This window comes from Sarcophilus harrisii, chromosome 1 (genome assembly GCF_902635505.1).
Source record: "Sarcophilus harrisii chromosome 1, mSarHar1.11, whole genome shotgun sequence".
Taxonomy (NCBI): Eukaryota; Metazoa; Chordata; class Mammalia; order Dasyuromorphia; family Dasyuridae; genus Sarcophilus; species Sarcophilus harrisii.
In genome coordinates, this window is record NC_045426.1 from 466,800,490 (window position 1) to 466,828,325 (window position 27,836).

The 27,836-nt window shown below is 34.1% G+C and overlaps 1 protein-coding gene and 1 long non-coding RNA gene across 3 annotated transcripts in view; one reads left to right on the forward strand and one right to left on the reverse strand.

Moving 5' to 3' along the window:
- Positions 1-8,939: 8,939 nt before the first annotated feature.
- LOC116420581 overlaps positions 8,940-27,836 on the forward strand; it is a 41,906-nt gene continuing 23,009 nt past the window's right edge. For both annotated transcript variants that reach the window (XR_004230948.1, XR_004230949.1), the window contains exon 1: positions 8,940-8,985. This is a non-coding gene — a long non-coding RNA (uncharacterized LOC116420581). The remainder of the gene's footprint in view (positions 8,986-27,836) is intronic.
- XKR4 (XK related 4) overlaps positions 22,345-27,836 on the reverse strand; it is a 466,231-nt gene continuing 460,739 nt past the window's right edge. The window contains exon 3 of the mRNA XM_031946392.1: positions 22,345-27,324. Coding sequence (XP_031802252.1) covers positions 26,378-27,324 — 947 coding nt within the window. The 3' untranslated portion in view covers positions 22,345-26,377. The remainder of the gene's footprint in view (positions 27,325-27,836) is intronic.

Sequence of the window (27,836 nt, forward strand, 5' to 3'; positions counted from 1 at the left end):
CTTGAGACTCAGAATCCCTTTCACATACCATTATGACACAATGAAGGATAAAAAAGAAAAAACAGTATTCAGGTGCTTGTCTCTCTGACTTCATCCCTGTCCAAAAACTATCCTGAGAATAGAATTATAGTCAAGGATAATCTTGTGTCCTGCAGTTAAGCCCTCGTTATACCCCTATCTATCCAAGAATGGTTCTTACTCACCCACCCCCAACCTTGGCTGACAGGGCCCGACCCACAATCTCCAAACTCTAAATACCAAATTAAGTCCTCTCTCCTTGCCCTCTCTTTGAAGTAAAGATAATAATAGCTGTAACACTAAATGCACAGTTGCTTCTGTATTTTGCTTGCTATAAAACCTTGTATAAATGGTGTGCCTCAGTTCTGGACCAAATACTTTGGCATCATAGTTCCATTTTGGTCAGCTAGCTAGCTTACACTCTCCACATTAAAGATTAAAAATAATATCTCCTCAACTCGGTTTCTCTGGTATTATAGTCTATTAACTGGACATGGTGGGCATGCTGATCTAAAATGGTTTTTGAAACATACAATACTAAATAATTGAAATTATAACTTGAGATTTTGTATGATACCATTTGGAAAAGAAATCCAGGTGTAATTAAATTTGTTCTGGTCTCATTTTGAATGAACTATGTCTCCCCTAATAAAATGTTTTTGATGAGTCCAAATTTATGTATTATTTGGCATTATGACAAAATGTTGAAAAAAATTCATGGATACAAAAATTTGTTAATTGTATGTTCTTAAAACAAGTTATCTGAGTTTACCAATCTATAATATTGTTATACCTCAGTTTCCCTGAATTATTTTGCTTCAGTTTCCCTGATTTAATAGCCTATACCCTGAATAAAATTAATATGGTCACCTCCCCACGCGCCCCCTCCTGCCCCCCTTACCTCATTAAGCTCTTACTACTCTCACTGTGAGTCATAAAACTCCAGATGGCTTATCGCAAATGCCTGGGTATTGGTCACTATTTCTTGCCCTAGACTCACTATCTCCTGCTCCCCACATTGACTCCCATGCTGTCAGAACTAAATTATGATCCTTTCCTGAAATTATGGCTCATCTGGTCATCTAGTGTTCTGTCTCCTCCTTCTCCCCCACCCTCCACCTTGCCTTTGTTTCTCTGATAGCTGGAGCCCTATAAAAGTCTCTGGAATTAATTGCTTGCAGCTGAATGCTTTGAGACAAGAGTCCTATTCAGCCAGTTAGGGGTCAGATATCTTTTGGACATGAGTCCTGTTCAATCACTAGCCCAATTTCTCCACTATTAAAATATTAAAACCTAATCTTCATCTTGCCTCAGTTTCTCTGGCATTACATCTGGCATAGATAAAAATGTTTCACCTTAATTTGATATTTCATTGTATTAGGACTATTGATAAAATGGCAAATTCTTTTTAGATCATTATTTTTTGGGTTATAGATTCAGTTGTTAAAACAAAAGGACATTGGATATTTAAAACTATCTTTTTTAAGTCCAATAGATATTTATATTGTTTTTATTTAATTGTAGTTGAGAACTAGAAGTTACAAAAAGAAAAGATTCTAAAATTTTGATTTCTAATCTGTTACAAGTAAGGTTAGACAAGCAGTTAGAAGTTCTGTCCACCCATTCTTCTGGATAATTTGTAAGAAATCCCCTAATCTTGTTATGTATCAAATTCTATAAAAGTGTTGGCTTTTGTGATTTTTATTCTTCCCTTCATTGTATTAATATTCTCTTTGTGAAAACTCTCAAGGATTTGGGATGGCTCATACCCTGAAGGGTCAGACTAAACTCCATAGAGTTTTTGCTTGGGCCAAAAATAGCTTTCCATATAGAATAATTCCAATAACAATGAGTTATAATACTTAGCCCAATATATTTTTGTGAGAAATGGATGAACATTTGTTTAATTTCCACAGTTGTGAAGGTTGAATTGGAGAAATGGGACTTGAATTTTGGAGTTGAAACCTATAGGCACGTTGGTGGGTGGTCAAGAGTGGAGGTTATCTCCCCCAAAAGAATGTAACAATATAAACTCCTTAGGGTCAGGGACTGGGTTCTATGATTGATTGGTGGCCTGATATTTGAAAATAATTTTTTGTTTTTTGCCCTGAGCTTTTCACTGTTGAAGCCTCTTCAGTACATTCTCATTCTTGCTTCACACCTCCCATTGTGACTCAAAATAAAGAAAGGGTGAGGCTGCAAGTCTTCTGAAAAAACCAAACAAAAACAAAAACAAAGAATCTGTTTACTCAGACCTCCTTGGACCCCTTTTCTACTGAGCAAATTTGGGGAAAATTCCCTTGTTAGCGCTGAAGCCCAGACAATGTGGGGAAGAGCCAGATGGGGACTCTGCTTTAGGGTCTGTATAAAGCTTGCTGATGCCATTTTGGTCAATACTGGGTGTGTCCTTTTTCTTGAGAAAGCAATAAATTCCTTTTTGCCTCTTCTAAGATAAGTCTGATTGATTAGTTAAAAGGGGGAGCAGTGACCCTTACCACATATTTTGAACTAATCTAATACTAAAGTTATGAATTAAATTGGTAAAGCCTTATATTATTATTAAGATTATAATAATGGTTTCAAAAATCTCTTTGTTTTATGTTGTAAGATTGTGATATTAAGGAAGTAAGTTTCACTTAAATTTGTTCAACTATGTTAAAGCCACATGTAATTTTCTATGGAAGTTGGAAAAGCATTCAACTGAATTTAAATCCATTGATTGGCAATGAGTTTTGTTTCATGTTTCAAATCCATAATGTTGTTATGATTTAGTACAGATATACTATTAGGAATGCAATTTATCTTTTAATCTGAATGTTGAGGGAGTATGAGGCTAACTGTTAAAAGAAAGGGAAATGTTTCAAAATTGTTAATATTCTGAAACACTATAATTTAAGAAACTGGAAACTGCCAGGTTTGCCTTTACTAAAGAGGAAGCTTTATTTGAAATCATTTGGCTATCCGCTTAGAAAAAGTGAAACTCCTATCCTATTATAAACATTCTTGAAGAGAAAGGAGAGTAAGTAGAAATTTATTAATAATATAGGATTATTTTGAATTATATAGTTATATCTGGAATAATATCTACTAATGCTACATCTTTTACTAAGTTAGTTTTAGTAGACTATAGTCTTGGAAATATATTTTTTTGTTTTAAAGGGTTAGTAAACCATCATATATTCACTAGCTGTAAACTTAAAGAATAGACTACTTTATTAAATTGTAATGCCTGGCTTTTACATCAGATTGAATTTTAAGCTATATTTGAGAAAGGGGAATATAGAAGAAAAGAATATTATATAAAATATTTTGTATGGTTTTTTGAAGGTCTGATAATTCTATTTGCTATATAATTTATTGCAACAACTTGCAAGTGCTGATAACAATTTTATCCAATCCTACTGTGATTAGTGAGACTTTGATGTCTGAGGTAAAACCATTTGGACTGTGAATTTTCTTTTTGAATTTCATTTTCAGGTTTGTTGTATCGTTGAGCCAACATTTCACCACTTCAGGGAAAATGCCAGCAGCTCAAAGGGAATATGGTCTGTGATCTATGGCCAGTAAATATCTATTCCAGTAAGAAACGGTTGGGAAGGAAAGCTTGGGAAGGCTAATGTAGGACCTGCTTAACACAGCTTCCCATACAAGAGGTCTTTCTACTTAGTAAATTCTGAGCCTGTCATAATCTCTGTTACTTCAAAAGGAATTCCAATTTTACTTAGATTTATCATTTAATGTGGGATTGATGTTTGTTAATATAGAGCATACTGTGAAATGCAAACAAATTTCAAAAGAGTTTAAAGATGATTTGAAAGCAGCAGTCTATATGATGGTAATAGCCAGTTCATTTGAACATACTTTGACAAATCATTTGATACTTATCGTTTTCATGTATAGAATTAGTTCCTTAGTAGCACCTCATCCTCCTAAGGTGAAATGAGCAATTAGATTAAATAACTAGAGAAAATATTTTACAGATTTTTTAACCTATTGTTGGCAGTGATTATATTCAGTACAGAGCCTAAAACAATAAGGTTTTTAACAACTTAAATTCTCTGAAGTTTCAAGTAAACTATGGGTTCCTAATTCAATGTTTTTCATATGGTTCTATTGATAATGTTATAACCATAAAGCTTTGATCTGGGTTTAACTGATTATTGGAGAAATAATGTTTAAGAGGTTGTATGAAAATATATAGAAATTTGTTTTGTAAAAGATTTTTAGCAGGAACATCTAAGAATTTCTACAAGAAGCAAATCTACTACAGAAAAGTCCACTTTAGAGCTGTCTAGAGAGAAGATGTTCCAGAGATCAAATAATTGACTACTTGGGACATCTGAGATCCATGATGAAATCTGATGATTAAATGGACTTTGGGGGTGGAGCACTTCCAAACTATAATCCCTTAGCAGAGGGTTCTGACTTTTTGTATTTCTGGACCAGAAGTGTTCAAAATTGAGTATGATCCCTACTTCCTTGATAGACCTCCTTTTGGGATTGGGAATGTTGTCTACCTACCCCCCCTCCCCCCCAGGAAACTATTTACTCTCTTTATTTGTATCTTACTGTGTGTGTGGATTACACATTTGGCTGGTTGTGGTCCTTCATTCTCAAAAAGGACCAAAATGACATTACTGTCAGAATCAAATTACAGTTTGTCCAACTATGGATGATCAGACCCAATACAAGCTCAGAACTCTGCCACAGGTCAGATACAAATAGTCTCTCTGAATATTTGAGTTGGGATCTCTAACTTTGCATATTTTGTATTTCTTCTGAGCTAATCCAATTTTGCTTTAGTCATAAAGCACAGCATCTTCTCTGATGAAGGCATGCCATACTGAGTGGTCCTGTGTCAATATTTCCCATATTATATAATTGATTCTAAAGTTCTTAAGAGAGATCTTGAGAGTCCTTGTAGTGCTTTTTCTGACCACCTTGTAATGCTTGCTCTGTGTGAGTTATTCATAAAATAATCTTTTTCGCAAACATACATTTGCCAAACAATGTGGCCAACCCAATGGAGTTGTGTTTTTTTTTTTTTTTTGGCAGATTTGGAATGATAAGCAGTTTAGTTTGAAAAAGTACCTCATTATATGGTGTTATATCATGTGAAGTGAACTTCAGAATCTTCCTAAGACAATTCAAATGGAAGTGATTCCATTTTCTGGCAATTTAATTTAATTAATTTTCTGGAAATTAAATTTTGTCTGTGTGCCCCTTCTCATATCAGGGTCCATGTTACTGACTATATCATGGTCCAGCAGTGCATTCCATTTTTCAAAGCCTCCTTTAGTCAGTGATAGAACTCCTCTTAACCAAAGAGGGAAATGTTGAATGTATATATCAGAAAGTACTACCTGACCAGGATCCCATATGACTTCATGGTTGGGAGCAGAAGCAAACTGGTTTTTCCATTTTTGTCTCTGCAGTCTGCTATTTTGACCAGATGTTATTACCCCCTCCCTCTTCTCTAGGGACCTTCAGTTATTATGCAAAACAACTTAAGTATCAGATTCCCCAAGGCACTCTCTCCATTAAAAATGCATCTGCCCCCTTTTACTTGTCTTTCCACACACTCCAGTACTTTGGTTCTGTGTTATTCTGAATTCCACTTCCCTTGCCTCAGTCAAAGACCCTAGTTTTTCTTCCTTTTCTAGCCCTCTTCATTTCTGGTTGACACCAGCTTTCCCTTTTGCTTATAAATTCTTTATAATTTATTTGTTTTCCAGTTTATCTATTTCTCCTCTAATTTTCAAAATTTCCTCCTTTTTTGATTATTTTTTTGGGTTTTCAATTTTTTAAAATGCACATTCATTAATCTTTTTTACTTTGTTGATGTATGTTTTTAATGAAATAATTTTTCTTCCGAAAACAACAGAATAGTAAAAGCTCAGTATGTGTCATGAATTGTGCTAAATGCTGAGATTAAACAAATAATTGAAATAGCACTTGAGACCTACTCTCAGGGAGCTCTCATCCTAATTAAGGGAGAATTAGAGTTCAGTTTCAAGGAAGATAGAGAGACCCAGAAAAAAAAAGTGGACACAGCAGCAATTTTATTAGATGCTAAGGTTCAGTGGACTGAAGGGAACAGCGACAGGACAGAAGATTTTAGACTAATAACTCTTGACCCAAAGGTTGTAGTGGAGATGGACTCAGGGCCAGGAAGCTCTACATTTATGTCCTGCTTCTGACACATACTGTGGTGACCCTAGGCAAGTCAATTAATCTATATTGTGTCCCAGGCAACTCTTTTGATACTCTAAATTGCAGAGTCATGCTATTCTCCATTAGAGGAGGGAGTTTACTCATCATACATTCATAATGTCAATAAAACCATACATTTGGTTCTGATATTTTTTTTTTCTTTTTCCTAAAACACAGGCTTGAAGAATATCTCTCTCCTTTTCACTCAATGCAATTCAAGAATGTTTAACTATTCATTTGCAAGATATTTTGCCAGGCATAGGTACTTCTAAGACCAAGCTCTAAAATAGTATCTATGCTGAAGAAATCTACATTCTGCTGAGGCAAACAATATGTATACAGAAGTTTTTGTGAAAATGATCCCTGAACTAGAGGAATCAAAGAAATATTCAACTAGGAAGTAGAATCAGAGATAAGTCATGAAAGAAATTAGGATTTTAAGAGAATGAGATGAGAAATGAGTGTGCAGGAAGGGAAGGCAATGTGCACAAACTTAATGTCCTCTTCCACATTGGTTTATTTATTTTTACATATGTATATATAAATATTAGATTATGGCAGCTAGGTGGCAGAGGAATGGAGCACTGAACTTGAAGTCAGAGAGAACCTGAGTTCAAATCCAACCTCAGACACTTTCTCACTTTGTGATGCTGGGCAAGTAACTTAATCTGTAAATTCAATTTCCTCATCTGTAAAATGGGAATATTTTCTATCTCCCAGGGTTGTTGCGAAAATTAAATATTTATAAAGCTCCTTGTAAACCTTAAGTACTACATATTATCTACTTGTAGTATTATTATTAAGTACTTATTCACTTAAGTATGTGATGTTTTAGTTTTGGCTGCTTGCAGGAAGACTATGTCATTCTCTCATTGGAACCAGGAATGAAACAAGAGTTGTTAAAATGACCACAGTGTACTTTATTCATGATTTTGGTACCTTGTGTTGCAATAAAATAAAAAAAAAATCTACAAAATCCAAATATATAAAATATTCAAGTTTCCTTTTTTTTTTCTTTTAAAGTTTTACAAGAAAAATCAAATGATAACCAAGGAAATTTGTTAGTCATGAAGTACTACTTCCACTTCATTTCATCACAAATTGCAACTTACTTAACAGACCAAAAGAACGATGGTACTGCAGTACACCGAATACTTCACACACTGTGCTCTGGACTATAGCAAAGGGGGCCACCACCACCAGGAGAGGACAGTGGCCACTAGCCAGTAACAACACTCTTCACAATCTGGACTCTAAAGGAATGTTTGGATACATGGAGTCTGAGTATAGCTATTTACAGGAAGGAAAAAATTTCATACCTATTTTAATTCTTCATTTCAAATAAAATCCCAAATACATTTGTACAATGTTTACAAGTTCAAGTACAAGCACTGACTGCCATGGGCATCATTGGGCTCCAGTCAGTGTGCTTGTATTGGGGCAGGGTGGGGTGGGAAATATCTATCTACACCGTTCCCTAGAAATACAAAGGGGACCTCTGTGATCTCATTTCTTTAATGATCATGTAAGAGTAGAAGCACAGGAATGGTTATAGCACAATCAGCTAGTTGGTGATGCAAACAGTTTACAACAGGGAACTGAGAAATTATTGGTCCATTCTCTTCAGTATGCTATTAATCTGCCACCTGTTACATTGTTTTTTCAAAGATAGATTTTAAAAAGGGTGGTGGTGGTGGTGGGGACCGACAGGGAAAAAAGCGCAACAGTTTAAGGCAAATGAAGGAAATTGAAAAGCAGCTTATAAGGTGTTGAGTGGAAATAAGGATTGTACCCCAAACCAAACTTAGAAATGAAAAGTAACAGCAACCTCCTGAAGTGGGGTCACCTTGTAATGTCTTATACAAAGACCACTTTGCACCACTTTGTTAAAAAATTTTAAATGGAAAATAAACAAATTGTTCTTTACAAAGTGCATGATTTCATATGCTCCAAAATGAAACAAAGGCAGTTGAGGTAGTTCCATGTAAAACTCATTGACTTAAAAGCAATCAGGGCATGAAAAATAGTGGATGTAACACAAATCCCAGCCACTTGGAATAAGGTTTATATCTTGCATGGTCTAATGCTAAGTAAAATATTTCTATTTTTCTATTAGATGTTTCTTACTAGATGCTGAAGCTAGTGGGAAATAGTCATTGTTCTGGGTTTTTAACCAACTGATTATAAACTGGTTTTACATCCCTTGCAATCTCATTGACACATTCTTGCGCTCCAAATGGAGATACCAAGATGGCAGAGCCTGTTATTACCATACAAACTTTGAATCTGACCCCCTCCCACTAGAAATTATAAAGAAACCATCAGAAAGGATTCCCTCCCCTCCCTCATCCTTCAGCAAAAGTGTTTGTTTACCCTGAAATTCAGAATACAGTTTGGTTTTTAAATGAGTATGATTCCCCCTCTTCCCCCCTCCCCCAAGACACTGCTTGTTCTCTTTGCTCTGTTTATGGAAAAAGCATAAACTAAACCTTGGCATTTTAAAAAACTTTCATCTTCTCCATTGTTTTAAGGTTGCCCATGCTACACAACGACAGATCAAGTTTTCTGTCACTCTGTAACTGAGGGGCAACACTAAATAGCATTTCTTCCTAGGTCATTATTTCAGAACAATTGACCAAATATTTGCTCATGTAGACTTTTGTTACTATCCTTCAGTCACAAAGTAATTTTGTATAAGTACTGTGGCTGGGGAAATGATAAGCTGAGAAACATCAGGATCATAAAACACAGAATGTAAGAGCTAAGAGGGACCTTAGAAATCATCTGGTTCGACCCTATCATTTTGCAGATGAGAAAAGTGGATTCACTTTTCTAAAAAAATACTGGTAGAATGATTTGCGAAGGTCACAGTCAGGCAGTAAGTGGTGAGGGTGGGATTTGAATCCAAGTCCATCATGCTATCCTTTGTATCACTGCTACATTCTTTTGAGGGAAGGAGAACTTTTCCGGTTTTGCTCATGAGGTAGAGCTTTAACTGAGTGTACCTGGTTAAAAACAAAAAGTCATTATGGAATACTGGTTTAATGTTCATAATAATAATAGTTGATATTAATGTAATGAATAAGCTTTTAATAAGAAAAGCAAAGCCTGTATTGTAGATGCTATTTGTCTCAAATCAAATCCTTCAAATTTTGCTGGGGTGGGTATGGATGGTTAGGATAGGCAGATCTTTATGCTTTAGTAGATTTCAGAGAATTCCAGAATTCTTTTTCTGGGTCTTTTTGAGGTAATTGGAAATATATAATACATTTAAACTGGAGCCGTTTCAGTTTTTTGTCATTCATTTACTGAAAGGAATACTGGAGCTTTTATTCCTGGGCCTCTGTGGTGGCTCTCTGTGTGGCAGAATGGGAAGGGAAGGGAAAGGGAGCCTGAGAAATCTGATTTTAGTCTAGTCTCTATGCTAACTATGCAACCCTACCTCTGGACTTTAGCTCCCTAATATGTCAAATGAGGAGGAATGGGTGAGGTGATCCATGAGGTCTTCTCTGATACTGACATTCTGGAGATTCTGTATTTTTGATGGCAGCTACATGGATTGGATGGTTAATACCATTCTTTTCCTCTTGTTTTTCTATAGAAGTTTCACTTTAGAACTTCTGGCTCTGAATTATTTTGTCACTATGGAACATAAGGGAGTATATGTTTCATCCTTGAATATATGGACATAGATGTCTACTCTCCAGACACTAAGAGGGAACAGAATCCTTCAAGTAAATTTAAACCTACTCTTAGGCAAACAAAGCACAGATATTGTCAATCTCCACTTCTTAACAGCATGGAAAACAAGCAATACCTCTGCCTGGTCATACTATCATAGAATTTTAGAACTGGAAGAAGATAGAATTTATCTGGATAATTGGTTTGGGACCCAAGATCAATTAGGATTGCTCTAATTAGGGTTGATCTAGGATTGATTTGGGTTAATTTCTGTTCCTACTTCTGCCCTCACTTGTACTCTGTAAGTTTAATGCCTTTTAAATGTAATTTTAAAAATCTGACAGTTGTATGAGCTGAGAACACTATATCACCTAACAATACAGAAAACTTTATATAGTTTAACTTTGCTACTTTATTAGAAATATTTTAACCAATCTAAAATTTTGAGATGACAAAATACTGCCTTCAAACTAGATGTCAGAAGCTGCAGGATTCACTTGATTTTATGTCATGAGAGCTTCAGGAACAAAAACTTAAAAACTATTCAAAATAAACTTTTAAAAATCTCTTCATTGTAGTTCCAATGGTATATGAATTCAGAGACATAGTGACATATCAGAAGAAAATGATTTAGAGAAGAACGTCCTGATCATTTGTTTATGTATACATATATATTTTATATCTGTCTATATTTAAAATTATTCTTCAATGCAATTACATTCTTAAAACATTGATAATATGTGTCATACTATATGAAATCATTAAATTTCTTAAGAATTCCTACAAGGTAGCAATGCAATTTCATGGATTTAGCACTAGTTCAATATTCCCTCAATTACTGAAAATTTATACAAAGTTAATAGCAAAAGAAAAAGATGTTATTCTTCAATACTTCTTAGCAGGTTTAAAGTTAAACTAATAGAAACAAATATTATTGCACTGGACAACACCCCCATTTAAAAAAATAAAACAACTTTCCCTCTCTTTTCACTAAAAATTTCATTTGTAAAGTTATACAAAACTATCTGAAACCCTTGTGTAAAGATTTCTCTACAGCAGTTAAAATGTACTTCTAATGAGAAAATGAATCAGCTTAAGAATAACAGGCAAGAATGATGCTTTAAAATCTCTTATAGGTTTTAAAAGGAATCATCTAAGTTGGGGAATTACATCTAAATGTAGAGGAACAATGTTTCTCTTCTCAGTCTATTGGTTTTGAAAAACCCCACTGTAGTGGTGGGTTTTTGTTAGGCTGCTAACTATATAGTGATATTGGAAGTTTTCAGTTTTTAATGCCCCTTGGCTCTCATTAGAGATGTACTATGGGAGCATATGTTTCATCCTTGAATATATGGATATGGATGTGTACTCCCCAGACACCAAAAGGGAGTAGAATTCTTTGAATAAATTTAAAATGTATGTTAAGATTCAGATTTGGGAAAGAAGTTAAACTTTCATTAAAATGAAATTTGTATTAGTGTAGAAAAGGAAGCCATCTTAACAATGGTTGATATAAATAAATAAATTCTACACAGACCTTTTCAGAAAAGGTTTGAATTTTATTAAATGACCAAAATAATTCTATTCTTTGCTCAATAAATTATTGCTGTTTTCTTACTAATACCACTCCACTTTAGACCCCACCTCACTCCCATTCCATTCCTATTATAGCAATATTCTTCCTTCGATGCACACAATTCTCATTTGTATTAAGAATAATACTTTTCAAATATAATGGTGCTTTTTTACTTATAAAGCACTTAACACACATAAGCTAATTAATCCTCAATATCCCTATGAGGTAGGTATGTAAGTATTATTTTCATTTTACAGAAAGGGGAAAACTGAAGAGGGGGAATTTTCTGAGGCCAGTGCCTAATCAGGGATTAGGATCCATGTGTATTCCTGCCTCTCCTTGCCAATAACTGGATCATTTGGACATATCCCTTTTGTAACTAGGGTTATTGTGTTTTTGCGTTTAAGAAGAATATATTTCATTGTGCATTTTTTTCAATTTAGAAAATATAAACCTTTAAAAAAACCCCAGTTTGTAGATCCAAGGAAGGATTTTTGGTTTGTTATTTTAAAAAATCACAATTTCTATTTCATAAAAATAGATATTAAAGGAAATCTGAAAAAAAGTGTTCACATTTTTCCAAATTATAATAAATAATGTTTATAACTTTACTTTCCAAGAGAATGAACATTTGTGTCCAATTTCACCAAGTGCTCCCAATCAAATACATATGAAGAGGATTTAACGATTTAATGTGATAAACAAAATATTTTTAAGGAAATCAAGTAGAATTAAGATGAGCATCTAAGATTACTATTCTGAGGAGGAAGGTGTGTGATTAACATTTATGGAATATAGTTGAAAAAAAAGTTACTAAGTACTCACAGCAAAGGAGACTCAGGATTGGTTACCTCCTGCTTTTGGTATAGAGGAAGCATCCATCTTATTTCAGGAAAAACTTTTGTGTTTTACATAAATGGAAGTATAAAAGAGAAATTGCTATCTGGGGTAGGTATTTAATTGTCCCTTAAAGTCATATCATTTTCTCCTGTCCTGTCCTGTCCTGTCCTCTCCTGTCCTGTCCTGTCCTCTCCTGTCCTGTCCTGTCCTGTCCTGTTCTGTCCTATCCTGTCCTGTCCTCTCTTTTCCTGTCCTGTCCTCTCTTGTCCTGTCCTGTCCTGTCCTGTCCTGTTCTCTCTTTTCCTGTCCTCTCCTGTCCTGTTCTGTCCTATCCTGTCCTGTCCTGTCCTCTCCTGTCCTGTCCTGTCCTATCCTCTCCTCTCCTGCCCTGTCCTCTCTTTTCCTGTCCTGTCTGGTCCTGTTCTCTCCTTCCCTCCCCATCTTATTTCAGGGGAAACTTTGTGTTTTACATAAATGGAGGTATAGAAGAGAAATTCCTATTTGGGGTAAGTATTTAATTGTCTCTTAAAGTCATTCCATTTTCTCCTGTCCTCTTCTGTCCTGTCCTGTCCTCTCTTCTCCTTTCCTGTCCTGTCCTGTCCTGTCCTGTCCTGTCCTCTTCTCCTCTCCTTTCCTCTTCTCTCTCCTCTCTATTCTCCTTTTCTGTCATCTCTTCTCTTCTTTCCTCTCCTTTTCTTCTCCTCTCCTCTCCTCTCTTCCCCATCTTTTTCTATCATCCTATCCTACCCTACTCTACCCTACCCTACCCTATCCTACTCTACCCTACCCTACCCTACCCTATCCTACCCTACCCTATCCTATCCTATCCCATCCCATCCCATCCCATCCCATCCCATCCCATCCCAATCTATCCTATCCTACCTTATCCTATCCTATCCTATCCTATCCTATCCTATTCTATCCTATCCTATCCTATCCTATCCACTTGGCACAGTTTGTGATATTGGTCAAAGCTAGTAACTAAAACAATACACAAATGTCCACAAGACATTTAAAATATTTCTGGAAATACCCTCTTTGCATAGCTGAAAACCACTCAAGACTTTGTATATATACATTATCAACATCTCACAAGTTTCACATATATAAAATTAAATTACAGAAGTTCCCTAAAGATGAGGCTGTGGAAGATTTCTCAGTTCTTCTGCCAATCTATGATGTTTCAGTCATGTAAACATGCAAAACTCCTTGAAAAAATATCAAGGCCCAGCCTTGCCATCTGGAAAGGTCATTTTGAAGACTGACCTACAAATGTTGCATGAAAAAAAATGCTGTAAATTATTTAAGCAAATATAAAAGTTTTCCTGAATGGCTCAGACAAATGAATTCATTTTTGAATTATTCTTTGCCTTTTCTCAGGTATTTTCAAAGTGACTATGGAGAAAAGACTCATGGATTAATGTATAATGACCAAATTAAAACAGCAAAATACTTGTTTTATTTTAAATATGTGAAAAAAATCTATTAATTGTGACACCAGCATAAAAGTCTGTCTATCATTGCAAGTGGCTTAAAACTATCTTGATATACATGGAGGCACAAATGAGGTATTGTTTGTTAAGGTAGAAGAGTATGACATCAACATTTGAGAAATTGAGAACTAGGAAAATTTACCATTTGTTCAGAATCTCCCAAAAAGCCAAATGGGATTTCTGAAACTTTTAAATTTTGAGTGGTAGTTTTATAAAAATAGTTTTTATAATGAATTTTATTAATGACAAGAGTCATTTTCACAACCACGAAGGAAATGGATGGATAACATTTCAGGTAATTCCTATTCTGCAAGATTTTGTGTTGTACTGTTTATGCTACTTCCTTCAAAACTTCTTTTCTAATTTACCTAAAAGAAATTTAGATAAAATGTGTTTGTTCTATATATTGGTTTCTCTTTTTAATAAGAGATTTTAGCAAAAAGAATTGTCTATGACCAATTACTGCATAAGAAAGTTAAGTTCCACCACCTATAGAACCTAAGCAGTCATTTTTCTCCATAGCACCAACTTTTTAGGTGAAAATCTCATTATTAAATAATACAGATATTTCCATGTGCTCAGATGTTTGTTGTTATGTAAGCAAAATAACTAAATGACTAACTATATTCTTTTCTGTTTTTGTTTGTTTGTTTGTTTTTGTCTTATGGACAAATCTGTTTGCCTGAAATATTAGCAGTGACATTCTAGTTGTGTCTAAACTGGTACCAGTCAAAAAAATTGGCAGTTATCTGGACAACATCAAATTAAACATAAGGCCATGGTAACCCTGAATCTCATTGTAATTTAAATGTAAAGTAATAAACTACTAACATTGTTCAAACAAAGTAACTTTGTGATATCTGTTCTTAAAAATCCATTGCAAGTTCTTAGCTAGTAGGATTAATGGAGCAGCAGATTCAGTGACTGAAGATATGAGGCTTTTTTCAATGAGCACTATTGTTTGTATGTTGTCACTTTTGTTATGTGAGAGTATCTACTTTCATAGCTATAGCATGCTAGTGACTACTGAACCTCTGCTCATTAAGAAATCTGATTAACTGTTATATATCCCTTTTTATTGAGAATTCCTATATCTCCATCTAACATATCAGTAATATTTTGTCTTAATCTTACTTGGGATTATTAACATATATGAGCTTGATTTAAGAGGACTATATTATTTTTCATATAATTCCCATAGTCAATACATTCATATTTTATTACAAGGTAATTTGGGTGCATATGTGTGTGTGTGTGTGTGTGTGCGCACGCGAACATGAATGTGTGTATATGTGTGTGATGTGGGACTCTGGAATTCAGGAAACTTGAGTCTTAAACACCCACATTTTAGCCAGAGATAGGTAGCAGCTTGCTTGTCACTGTCTCAAGTTGGAAGTTAAGTCACATAATAGAAAATCTTATTTCTCCATGCCATTGGTTCACCCTGATCTGAATCTGTTCTGATTCAGAATTTGTGCTAGCAGCTACTCCTAAAGAAGGAAATACTTAGCATAGGATCTATGGCATGAGACTTTATCATGCTCTAACCTGCACTTAGAGAGATTACTTAAGATACTGAAGACACCTTAGAATTCTTGGGAATTCTTCCCAGAATTATAATCATGGAGGTGATTCCAGTTTACAATGAAACCTAGGAACAGAACATGGCTACTTCTTGCTCATCTAATCCACTCATCAAGTAGGAAATGTGACTTTTACTGATATTTGTTTGGATTGGGCTTATTAAATTGTTAAAAAGAAAAAAAATTAGACATGAGCACAAGAAGTGAAACACTTCTTGAACCTTGCATCTTTACTCTGAGAGTAATCTCAGGTTTCTGTGATTTCACTGTTAGAATCATTCTTTTTAAAAAGTTGAAGCCAAATGTGATTTTTATTTAAATTAGCAAGAATGGTCATCTAATTCAGAATGAATTTTAGTGTGTTGGAATTTGATTATCACCAGATGGATGGGGGACCTTGCTATTTATTCAAAATGGTGCAATGATAAGGGTGCAGACTTATCTAACACTTACTCATGCACCCTAGTCTGGATCTAGATCTCTACTAGGGAAGAGGAATTTTAATATCTATGACCATATTAATTTTATTGTCTACATGAAATTACAAATTCAGTTATAACAGTTACCTATTACAATGCTGAAAATGGTAATTCTTAAGAAATGGACTACAAATTTTCTCATTCAGATTACTCATTAAGTACGGAGTAACTCTTTTTGGTAGTTTCCAAACAGTTGCATTTGAATCAATTAAAATCAAATGCTTGTATTCCAGTTTTAATTCTCTGAATTGTCCAGTACCCCTATAATCCATTCCTCCCCAATATAGTGCTTACTTGCAAAAACAAATGAAATAGATGAATATGCATAATGTAAATGATGAGAAATTAAGAAGCATGAATTCATTAGTGCTATATTTTATGGAGGTCTTTCTCTTCAGGCCTGGGCACACTATTGTAGAAAACTGAAAATGGCATTTCTTGTTTACTAATTGATTAATATTTGTTTCCAGTAGCTTGATTACAATATCATAAGTCACAAATTTGTAAGATTAAAATTTCTGTTGAATTAATTAATTGCAAATCACCTCCAGTAAAACTTGACAAGTTTCAAGATGTTTCTGAAAAAAAAAAAAGGAATCAATAGCATCAGCAATGCACAGATATATGACATTGGGTGTGACTTTCTCCCTTCCCTTTTGATGACAACAGAAAAACATTTTTACATGGTATTCATAATTGGATTCAAAACATATAGCATGTTTTTTCTCAAGTTTGAAAAGCATACATCAGTATTCTTTTTCCTTTAAGGAGTACAATCTGAAAGTATTATTATTAAGTTAATTTTTAACAGAGTAAATAACCTGGTGATCATTGACAGATAGACTTTGCTAACTGTATTAGAATTCTTTATCAGAAAATGCTCTAATGGTTTGAAACTACATTATTAGTGGTAAATTATAATGAAATATAGTAAATTATAGAAGTGTGGCATATATTTTTGACATATAGAGGTTTTTTAATTAAATATTTTCATTGATAGTTAAATGAATTAAAAATCATTAATAAATCTCACATGATACAACAACTCATAACATGTGGATTAAATTTTAAGGAGTGCTAGGATATTATAATTACAAAAACATATGAAGAATCTGTTCTTTCAGCAATGTGGGGATTCTCCTAGTATGAGAATTCCCTCTAACAATGCATACTGCAACCTACCAATGACATAGTAGATGGAAAATAGAGATTTATTTGATATACACAAATATTAAGTGATTTGCTCAGGGTCACATAGCTAGTAAATGGGTTTTCTTTGTTTGAATTGGGTTTTCTTTACTCAACATCTCGTATTCTAGCCCAATGTTACCAGTTTGTGTTAAACTAAATTAAATTCAAGATTCCTACTTGATTATACTTGACATACCATGAAAATCCCAGTACTATAGTATGTACACTTTAGTGCTCAAAGTATTAAAATGATTGATGTTATAATTTTATGCAAATATACCTATGGAGAAAGACAAGGTGGTCAATGTAATCTTCTAGATCATAGGATCATAGAACTAGAGCTAGAAGATGTATAGTCTAATCTTTCTCTTTTTGCAAATGACAAAAATGAGATACAGTGGTTAAGTAATTTATCAAGATTATACCAGTTAGACAGTGTCAGTTAAAGGAAGTATATTAAAAACTGAATACCCAATTTTTTTTGAAAATTCTGTCAAAAGTAAATAGCAGACTTCAATAGCACTTCAAGAATATATATATATATATATAATTATATCTACATATATATTATATTAGATTCTTCTCTAGAGCTTGCTTAATTACCTAATTACTTTTGACATTTTTGTTTTGTATTCATTGGGTACGAAACTTTCTGTGTGATGCTGGGACCTTAATAACTTATAGTAGTCCAACTATTTATTTAGTGATGAGTAGATATTCTGAGGAAGTAGTTGAGACACTCTGCTTCTGTGAGATTGCTTCTTTCTTTCCCCAGCTCCTCTGAAGATTTTTCTTTTAAATGATTGGCTTAGGGGAAAAGCTCATAAAATGGATCTTTTAACTCCTTTGGCTGGAATTGAATTTATTATAGAAAATTCATCATAAAAAAGAAGAGCATGGAAACATTTGATCTTTGAGATTTAATGCAGATCCTTGAATTTAAAAGCACAGATTGGGTTAGACTTTGAGGCAGTCAATTGTTTTCAGCTGCCTAAGGGGATTAGTTTTGGACAACTGTCATCCTTCTAAAGGTAGATGATGGTCAGTATGACCAGGGACTCTAATAGCTGCACTTTCATTCAACATATATAGTGAAACCATAGTCTGATTATTAGTCAGAAGACAGAGTCTTGTAATAATCTGGTACTTTATAACAAATGAGACAGATATTTGAAAAATCATTTATATATAAATTATAGCTTTTAGCTTTTGGTATGGGACTGTTCTAATAATGGTTTATCAAAGACAGGGCAAGACTCCTATTGGAAATTGAATCTGCTGTCCTAACCAAATTCAGGGGCTTTCACCGTTTCCAAGATTGCCAAATAGTAATTACTATTGATAATAATTTTTTGGGAGTAACTCCTTTAAAGTTCCCACATTGATCAGAATATAGGTTATGTTTTTCTTCAAAATTTATCTTATATAAAATTTGTCTACCCTAGAGTCAATCTTATTTATTTATTTTGCTACATAACTATATAGCTTTTCCTCTATCACCCTTTTAAGAGAAATCTCTCTGAAAAGGGAATGACCTATATCTGAGCAAATTATAAAGTCAAAAAGCATGTTCCAAGAGAGCACTTAATTTTAATTACCTACCTTTTATGGTGCAAAATAATCTAAATCAGAGAATTTGTTCACTTCCAGATAGATGTGCATTGCAACTCTTTCCTTTAGTCCTTTATATCTATTTCTATATGATCACGATCCATTGTGAAGTCTATTTTATATATTAAAGACTCCTTGCTTCGTTAATGTTTTAATTCATCCAACGTGAAGTTTATTTTCCATATTTAAGACTTCTAGATTCTTTAATGTCCAAATCATTATTACTACTATTATTATTAGTAGTAGTATAATTGAACAGAGACTGTATTGTCTAGAGCTTAACTCCCGGTTAGTTCTACCATATATATATATATATATATATATTTATATATATATACCATATATATATATATATATATATATATATATATTTTTTTTTTTTTTTTACAAAATCTTGTCAGTACATTCTCTGGAGTTTAGGTTCTTCATGTATAATATTAAGAGTTTAAACTAGACAATAATATTCACTCTCATTTCTATAGTGTCTTTACTAGATAATCTCTAATGTTTCTTCCAGTTTTAAAATTCTAATCTATCTTGTGAAGATTTCCCCCCCTCCCATTGGGTCATCTATTAAAACAGATCAACAAGATTGGTTAGGTAGGGATAAGGTAACTAGTACTTTGCTCCAGGGCAATGAAAGTTAAAAATTAAATGCATGAAATCCTCCAGCAATGTTAGAGCCATTAGAGCCTTCTCTCTGCCTAAATTAATTTGGCATGTTTCTTTATTGTATTATTTTCACATCAGGAATTACAGAGTAGAAAGGAGAGGGCACTCCTTGACTAGGCAAGATTCATGATGCTAACCCTGGCCAAATTGCCTGCCTCTTTTCCTGAGTGTTGAGATGGATGATATGAGTTCTAGAGTTATTATACATCTGCTCTATAAGAGTCCAGATTAACTGTTCATGGTATAAGGGATAGAGAGAAACTGAAAATACAATCAGTTACTTTCTCAAGATGATGCAGAGTTCAAGGAGTAGAACCAGGATTCAAACTTAGGGCAAGGCTTTTGTTTCAAAACCAGGTTTCTTTCCATAACTCTACTTGACATTTTTCAGGATCTTTTTTTAAAAGTAAAAATAGCACAGGTTAAAAAAAATCCAATAATGTTTTTCTAATCATGCATTAATGATGATGTTATAGCTACCAAATTAAAATTAAATGCAATTTTCCCCCAATTTGGGAAAGTAGCAGGATCATTGGTTACCCTGCCTTTCTGTTTCATTAAAGACATTAAAAATGTGTCATGTAGCACAAGAAGGAATTCAGGAAACATTTAATTATATTTCAATTCAAAAATTACTCTGTGCATTCATCCAGTACTTTACTGGATCAATAAATAGATACTATTTCACTAATCTCACAAAAATAATAATTTTGAAAGTGCAAGATATTCAATTTTATAATAAGAAGAAAAGGTATGGAAAATTGCCTTATTATTAGTGTGGTGATCCTATTCTAAAATTTCTTTGACTTCCTTTGAATAAAATGTGAAATTTACTCAGATAAATGGTACACCTTCCATATTATCTTATGTGTTGATTTCATTAGTTACACAAATATGCCCTGCTAATTAGAAAATACGTGCATTATAAGAAAAGCCATCTCCATGAATTGAAGAAGGCAAATATTGCCAAAGGAGAGGGATATTTTTCCCATCTTAGAAATAATTACTAGACATTTCAGTATGGGAAACAATGAAAATCAATTAAATAAGGAAATTTGAACTGAAAAGGTTCTTTTTGGGGAGGGAGGTGATGAAGGAAAATTACCTATTTAAAAGTTTGTTCTTGATAGACTCTGATATACCCACAGAACTGGTCATTTATACTCAATCAATTTGGTTAAATGTTATACACTTTCTGCCTTTCCCACTTTTGACTCTCTCCCCTAAAAAGTAATTTTAAGATGTCCAGGACAGTTATTTTGTCAAATTATTTAAACCCCAAACTAATTTAATCTTGTAACAGCCAAAGAAAGTGCTTAAACAGATCATGAAATATCAGCATCCCTCAAATATTTAGGGGTAGGTTTTCCTACCCTGTTTCTGTTGCACAAATGGCTGTTTGCCTCTTACTGCATTTTGAGTTTCATATGATGTAGCCTAATTGCTACAATTAGCAAAATTAAATAGCTCATTGTGTTTTTATACAATTCCACCCACATTTTGCACATTTTTTTTTTTTACTATAGAATCAGTAATTACAATGTAGACTCAAAGACACATGTTGTGATTATTTCCATCATGAATCCCTTTTTATGCAACTCAATCTAACAGTGAATTCATATTAAATAGAAAAGTTGGTAAGACTGTAATGGGAAAACAATGTTGGATTTGAAATTTGGTTCAAAACCTGCTTCTACTGATTATTTACTACCTGTGTGAAATCAGGGAATCCACTTAACCTTTTTGGTAAAATGAGATGGTTGAATTAGGTAACTGCTAAGGTCCCTTCCAACTCTAAATTTTTGTTAAAACAACTAAACCTAAATTTTCAACTGGATCCTTCAGTAGATGAACCAATCATTTTTGTTATCTTCATAAAAAGACATATTGCTGTCATCAAATTGAACATATAAGTCGTGTCCATCATTAAATGATAGAATTAGTGACCTGACTCTGATTATTCTGTATTATAAATATCAATTAAGTCAGAGCTGTCAAACTTGAAATCAAATTAAAATATAACTAGGAAATGTTTAACAAAAAATACATTGCAATATAAATGATTTTAACAGGTGGTTCTTAATGTTAATATATAGCTCATCTGAATCCATTTGTATTTGAGATTGACAGCATTGCTCTAAATTACCTTTCTGAAGGAAAGAGTCGGATTATTTTGTTTTAAAAGATTTTAAGGAATTTTTTTATATAGACTGAAAAATACCAAGGCTTTATATAGAAATGGTAAAAAGGCAGATGGAAGATACATATGAAAAGACATATATTATATGACACATTATAAGAAGAAACTTTACTAGAAAAAGCCCCAAATTTTTGTACAAACAACAGTATCAACTTTCCTTACAGAATAGTGAGTTGTTCTCATGTTTGGGGACATATTTCAAAACAAACATCCAGGCCCCAAAAGTTCCAGTTTATGCCTCTAAGAAAATTTCTTCCCACAACTGTCTTCAGAGAAGAAGTGTTTCTTCTACCTGCCTAGAATGACATGTAGCTGTTAAAAGACACATTCTTTAAAGCTCATTTAAACGCACTTTCTTGATGGCTTAGGGTATTGCCAGTTCATGAAGACTGTAAAGAATACCTAAAGATTGCAATTTGGGGCTGAGGCAGAAAAAAGAAATAAGAAAATGGGTTTCTGGATGAAAACAGTATAGATTGAAGGAAACACACATTTAAGGCTAGAAGCTTTAAAATGTATGACACATTTTCTTCCTTTCCTCTTTGTCACTTTAAGAAAGACTTTTTTTTTCTATTTTAAAAGTAATCACCAAATTTTCATTTCCCCTGTTCATTTGAATTGGCTTAGCACTGCCAGTTACTTTATTCTCTTGGTAAACACGTATGATGAGTTGATCTTCAAGTTTAAGATTTTGGTATAAATTTATCAATGACAATAATAACAATAGTTCTAGCACAATAGTAATTTTTTGTACCACATTTGCTTTGCCAACATTTGGACTCAATGATTATAGTAATCTGGGAAAACATTTATTTCATATGGTGACTGAACAGCATTATCAATGACAAATATTTACTGAATGCCTAGAGAGTCATACTAGATATTCCATGTTAAGGACAAAGCATAATGTATGAAGATGGTTTAAAGAACACTATCATATTTAAGACTTAACATTTAGGAGAAAAAAAAAAAAAAACAAACCTCTCTGCTGTTGACAAACTTTTGGCCAGTGTTAAAACTTAGTATATGGTCATTACATTTTTGATTGAGATTTTATGTGTTTCATTTCATCAATAAGGTAAACCTTATAACAAATTTTCATCAAAGAATTTCATCATATTCTGTAAGTGAGTACTATGTAGAACCCTCCTTTGAAGAGAGGAAAATAAGAATAAAGATGAACCCAAAGCATTAGGAGTTCAGTGATCACTAATAAAAATGTTAGCTTTCCAAACACTTTCAAGCTAGTGTTCAAATCTAATGCATTACATATTATCCCATTCCTAGATTTTAAAGAAATGTCTTTTAGGAAACTACTAGAAGATTGAAAATAAATTATCAAAAAATAATATACTTATATAAATCATATTTTGCACTTTTATAAATTGACAAATCTCTTTAAACCCAAATACAGAAGACCCTTTTATCATCCAAAATTCTATCAATTAATATTTCTATACCAATGTCTGATTTTGTAATAATGACCCTGAGCTTTGCGTGTTTTTTTGTGTCTTGTCAAAAAAGATCAAATTACATTTTATATGGTTTTAAGTTCTAATTACATTGTCTTTGAAATTTTCAAAAAGGAGTGATGTGGTATATATAGCAATTGTTAACTGCTATAATATAATTAATATTATAGAAATCATTAATTCTCAAAATAATAAGATCTATAATTAGAATATGACAGCCTTTTTCAGAACATGATGGAAAACAGAGAGCCTACCACCTTTAATAATTCATGAAAAAATATTTTTTTCTGTAACATAGCTTCTTGATCTCTCCAATCACATTCCAGTTATATAGTATTCTTTTTATAACAGCACTGTCATTTTGTTTTTACTACAAGAAAATCAATGAGTGAGTTGAATATTCTGAAAGTTACTTGTGATGCTATGTGACTTTTGGCAAGTCATTTAACCTTAGATCTCCATTTCCTCAATCATAAAATGATTGTTGGACATGATGGTCTTTGAGGTCCCTTCTAGGACAAGATTCATGCTGTTACACTGCTTTGATATGACTAATAATAAATGATTATGTTTGTTCGTGGTTTGTGGTGATTAACACAATCATATCTAATCCTGATATGTATTCATGACATCAAAGACATAGCACTAAAATGTTGGATTCTTTCTTAAAAATTGCTAGTTTTGTGTTTTTGGTAGAAAAATTACATTTGTGATTCATAATTCTTCAAGCTGAATTCACTCACATTAAAATTTAGAGTCTGAAATACCCAGAGGGGACATATCAGCTGATATGCTAATTTTATCTTAAAATATTATAGAAATGAGTGGCTGGGGTGGAACACTTATCCCTAAATGTTTACCAGCTGCTGGAAAATAGCATCTTCTTGATTTTTCCTGGTAAGCCCAGTTATCTCATCACACCTACACATGTGATTATTCTCTAGCAGAGCTATTTCTTGGAGGAATAAGTCCTGTAGGTACTAGGAAAAGATGAAGTTTTATTGATAAAAATTGTTTATTATTAAAAATGGCTTTTGAATTAAATACAAAAAACCCTGGTCTAGTAGGAACCCTGTCATTTTGTAAATATCATTGTAGGGATAACAGTCACTGTATAACATACCTATTGGGAAAAGGTTAAAATACTGACATTAACAGTGATAGATTGTGGACAGACTAGCTATGTGCATAACTGTTTGGTCATTTTAAAGGGATTTTGGGTCAAACAGATAAACTGATTTTTAAAAAGCAAATTAATTATTTAGTTGAATTCAATTCACTTAGTGAAACTGAAATGTGAATATTGAAAATTAGTGCATTTTCTGCTATTGTCTCAAATCCTGGTCACTACTAATTATCTCTATGATAGGTAAATCACTTCATTTTTCTGATCCTTAATTTCCAAAATGAAGACACTGGACCAGATGATTTATAACATCCTTTTCAGCTCAAAATTTATGAACTGAATGGAAATAGCCATGAAAAAAATTGCTTCCTTGGAAAGCTTCTAATTCTTGCAAACCATTTATATTTTGATTCTAATTTCTTCTTCACCTGATATTTGAAAACAAAACAAAACAAAACAAAAAACCCAAAACAAAACAACCCATAGCTAAACTCTTGGAACTCCAGTGCTAGAAAGCAAGGTGATCTTATAGGAGAAAAATATCTTTTTTTTTACATCTGAAGAGCAAGCTAATGGGACACTTGGACCCCTTTCTGACTTCCCAAATAACTAAAAAGCATAGGATGCTTTAAAAGAGTCCAGTCCTATAAAAAGGAAACATCTTCTATATGTAACATACATTTTTTCATTACAAAAATATCGAAATAATCCATGAGTTATTCCACTCTGCACCAGCTATAAAAAAAAAATACTATTAAAATTTGACCTGCACCTTTAATGCAACCAAAAGCACCATGAGGGAGAACATTTCCAACAAAAAAAAGGGAGAACATTTACTTGCTGTAGGGAGGTATTTTAAACCCAGAATCTTATTTTTTTTTGTACAAACAATTCAAACATATTGTTAGCTAGATAAAGAGATAAACCTTCCAGAAGTTCGAAAGGGCTTTCCCCATCACTTATTTCATTGGTTTGTCTGCTCATACTTACTAATGAGTGGCCCAAAGCCTCTAAAAGACACATCACTTTCAACTTGAGTTGGGGGTAAAGATAAACCAAACTGTCTGTACACGTGGAGAACTTGACTGTTCTTCCTTGCTTCCTGCTTTCTGTAGGGCTCGTGCTATTCAGGGTCTGTCCCTTGGGCATTGGTATCAATCTTGTAGTTCAACAATGTTTGGCACTAGAAGGGTATGGCATGTCACGTACTCTCATTGCACTGTACCTGCATACATTCACACACAGAGCCATGCATTGTGTCCTGAAACAAATTCAAGTTACGACATTTTAATCTCCAGATGCTTGTCCCCTCACAACGAAAAAAACATGGTCTCCAGAAGCCTGGAAAACCCATCCTTAGATTTTGCCATTTTTTCCTTCCTTCCTTCCTTTTATACTCTCTCTTGCTTTTTTCCTCTCTCTTTTTGCAATTAAATACTGAATCATGATTATCATTTAATTTACATCACTAAGTTCTTAGAGCTCCTTGGTCTTGTTGAAAGCCAAAAATGTGCTGCATAGAATTTCTGTCAAAAAGGATGCTGTCAACTGAAAATTTTAGTGAAAATAAATCCTGAATTTCATAGAAAACTAACCATTCCATCAATATTAACACTTGTACAAGTGCACTTTCATTTGCTGTCCACTGGTAGGCTGACATACATTTTTCCCAAATGAGAAAATATTTACCAATTTTAAAAAAAAGTTTCTTTTTCTGGATTCTTGAGGAAATAATTTTCTCATTTTGTTCCTGCAAGAAAACAGAATTTTATATGACAAACTACCTAAGTCATTTTGACAGAAGATTGTATGTGTGTGTGTATGCATGTTGTATAAATCATGATTGAATATGTTTTTATGCAAAGATCAGGCAGCCCCATTAAAATGCCCTGTTAATTGGAGGCAGCATGTACACATCAAAATCCTCCTATAGTTTTGACTGAAAGCTCTGGCAGGAGTTTGATAGGAACAAGGAGTCAAGAGCTGGGGATCTGCTCCCCAGGTAAAGGAACTGAGACTCTCAGGGGGTGCTTCTCTGAAAAGGGTATTATAGCTGCCAGTCTGCAGCTTGTGGATCAAATGATAATCATGATGATAGCCAGACTAAGACCTTTACAGCTCCTTGCTCTACTCTATAATAGAGTATAGTTATTGCCACAGCCCTACTGTCAACCCTTAATCTGGACTGTAACGTCATGGCTCCTTCAAAACTTTTCAGTTTTCTACAAAGTAGTTTCGTACTCCAGTCGCTCCTGAATAAGGGCATCGTCTTTGTACTGTAACCTTGGAGGAGTAGGGGAACATTCAAAAGCTAAGATGGCCTTTCGTAGGCTTCTGTCCAACACGTGTCTCTCCCAGGCTGGGTATCTATTCCTGAACAGATCAATTTTAATGACTGATTCTTCAATCCTTGGTGGTCGGGAGGATGGGGTGGAAGGGGCAGTCGGCCTCACCTGAAACACAGGCACACACCCATCCCGCTCTGCAAACTTCTGATCCCGATCACTGGCAACGCTGCGATTATTGGAAATGGACCTTAGAGTGCTTGTGGCCACTTCTGGAGGCAGAGTGAAGGCTGCTACCGGGTCCTCACAAGCACAGCTTGGTGACTGCCCAAAACGGGGTCCATTGGGGTGAAAGAAGGCATAATACATCAACATAAAAACAATGCCCGTTAAAAAGCTGCTGAATACCACACACAGTGCTGGTATAGCAAATGCATCTGCAATCTGGGGAGCCTTATACAGGTACCAAAGGGCACTCAAGGCGGTATTTTCTAAAAGAATCACAAAATAGTAAATGAAGAGCCGGCAACGTGTCCTGCCTTCCTTCACATTGAACCAGCTAAAGATGTAGATGATTCCGACCACCATGTCGAAGACAATTTCCTCCCATTTTGTGATGCAGAATTCTGTCTCACAGTGGACGATCCAGAAGGTCATGATGCACCAGTGAAGGACGATGAAGATCCCAAAGTAGAGCTGGAAAACAGAGGCAAAGAGGGCGAAAGTGATGACCCTTGCTGCGATGGTGAAGAAATGCCAGCAAAACTGAATGATGACAGCCATGTAGCTAATGGGTTTCTTATCATCGCGGGAATCCCGAAGGGCTTTCTGGTAGGAAGCCAAAGCCCAAGCCAAGGAAACAAGGGAGGCGGCAGCGGTGAGACCTGAAAAAACAAATAGGGCAGAGATTTAGATAAAGAAACATGGACCGAGTGAAGGGAGTTAAATCTGCTGAGAAACATGCCAGTCTGCAATTGGCAGAGTAGAATTTGAATCGCTGCAGCCTAGCTAGGATTTGTGGAATCTTATTTTCCAGCTTGTCTAGGAATTTGATGATAACTTCTTTTTTTATTCCTGCCTCCTAGAGTTGTCATGAAGTGTATGAGAGCAGAAGGGAGAACATTCCAGGCATTGAGAACAACTTGAGTAAAGACTAGGAGGTCCAGAGAGTGTAGAGTGTGTTTTAGAGTTGCTCAGTGAACTGGAATTTATAGCCTCCTAGCTATAGAATAGAAGGAAAGAAATAATGTGAAAGTATCCTGGAAAGCAAGGTTGAAACCAGTGGCAGAAGGTTTGCATTTCCAGGCAGAAAGCTTTTAATGTTAACAAAACACTCAAGTTAGCTCATTTGATCTAAAAGAAAATGCTAACTGGGGGTCTACATAGTACAGGAAAA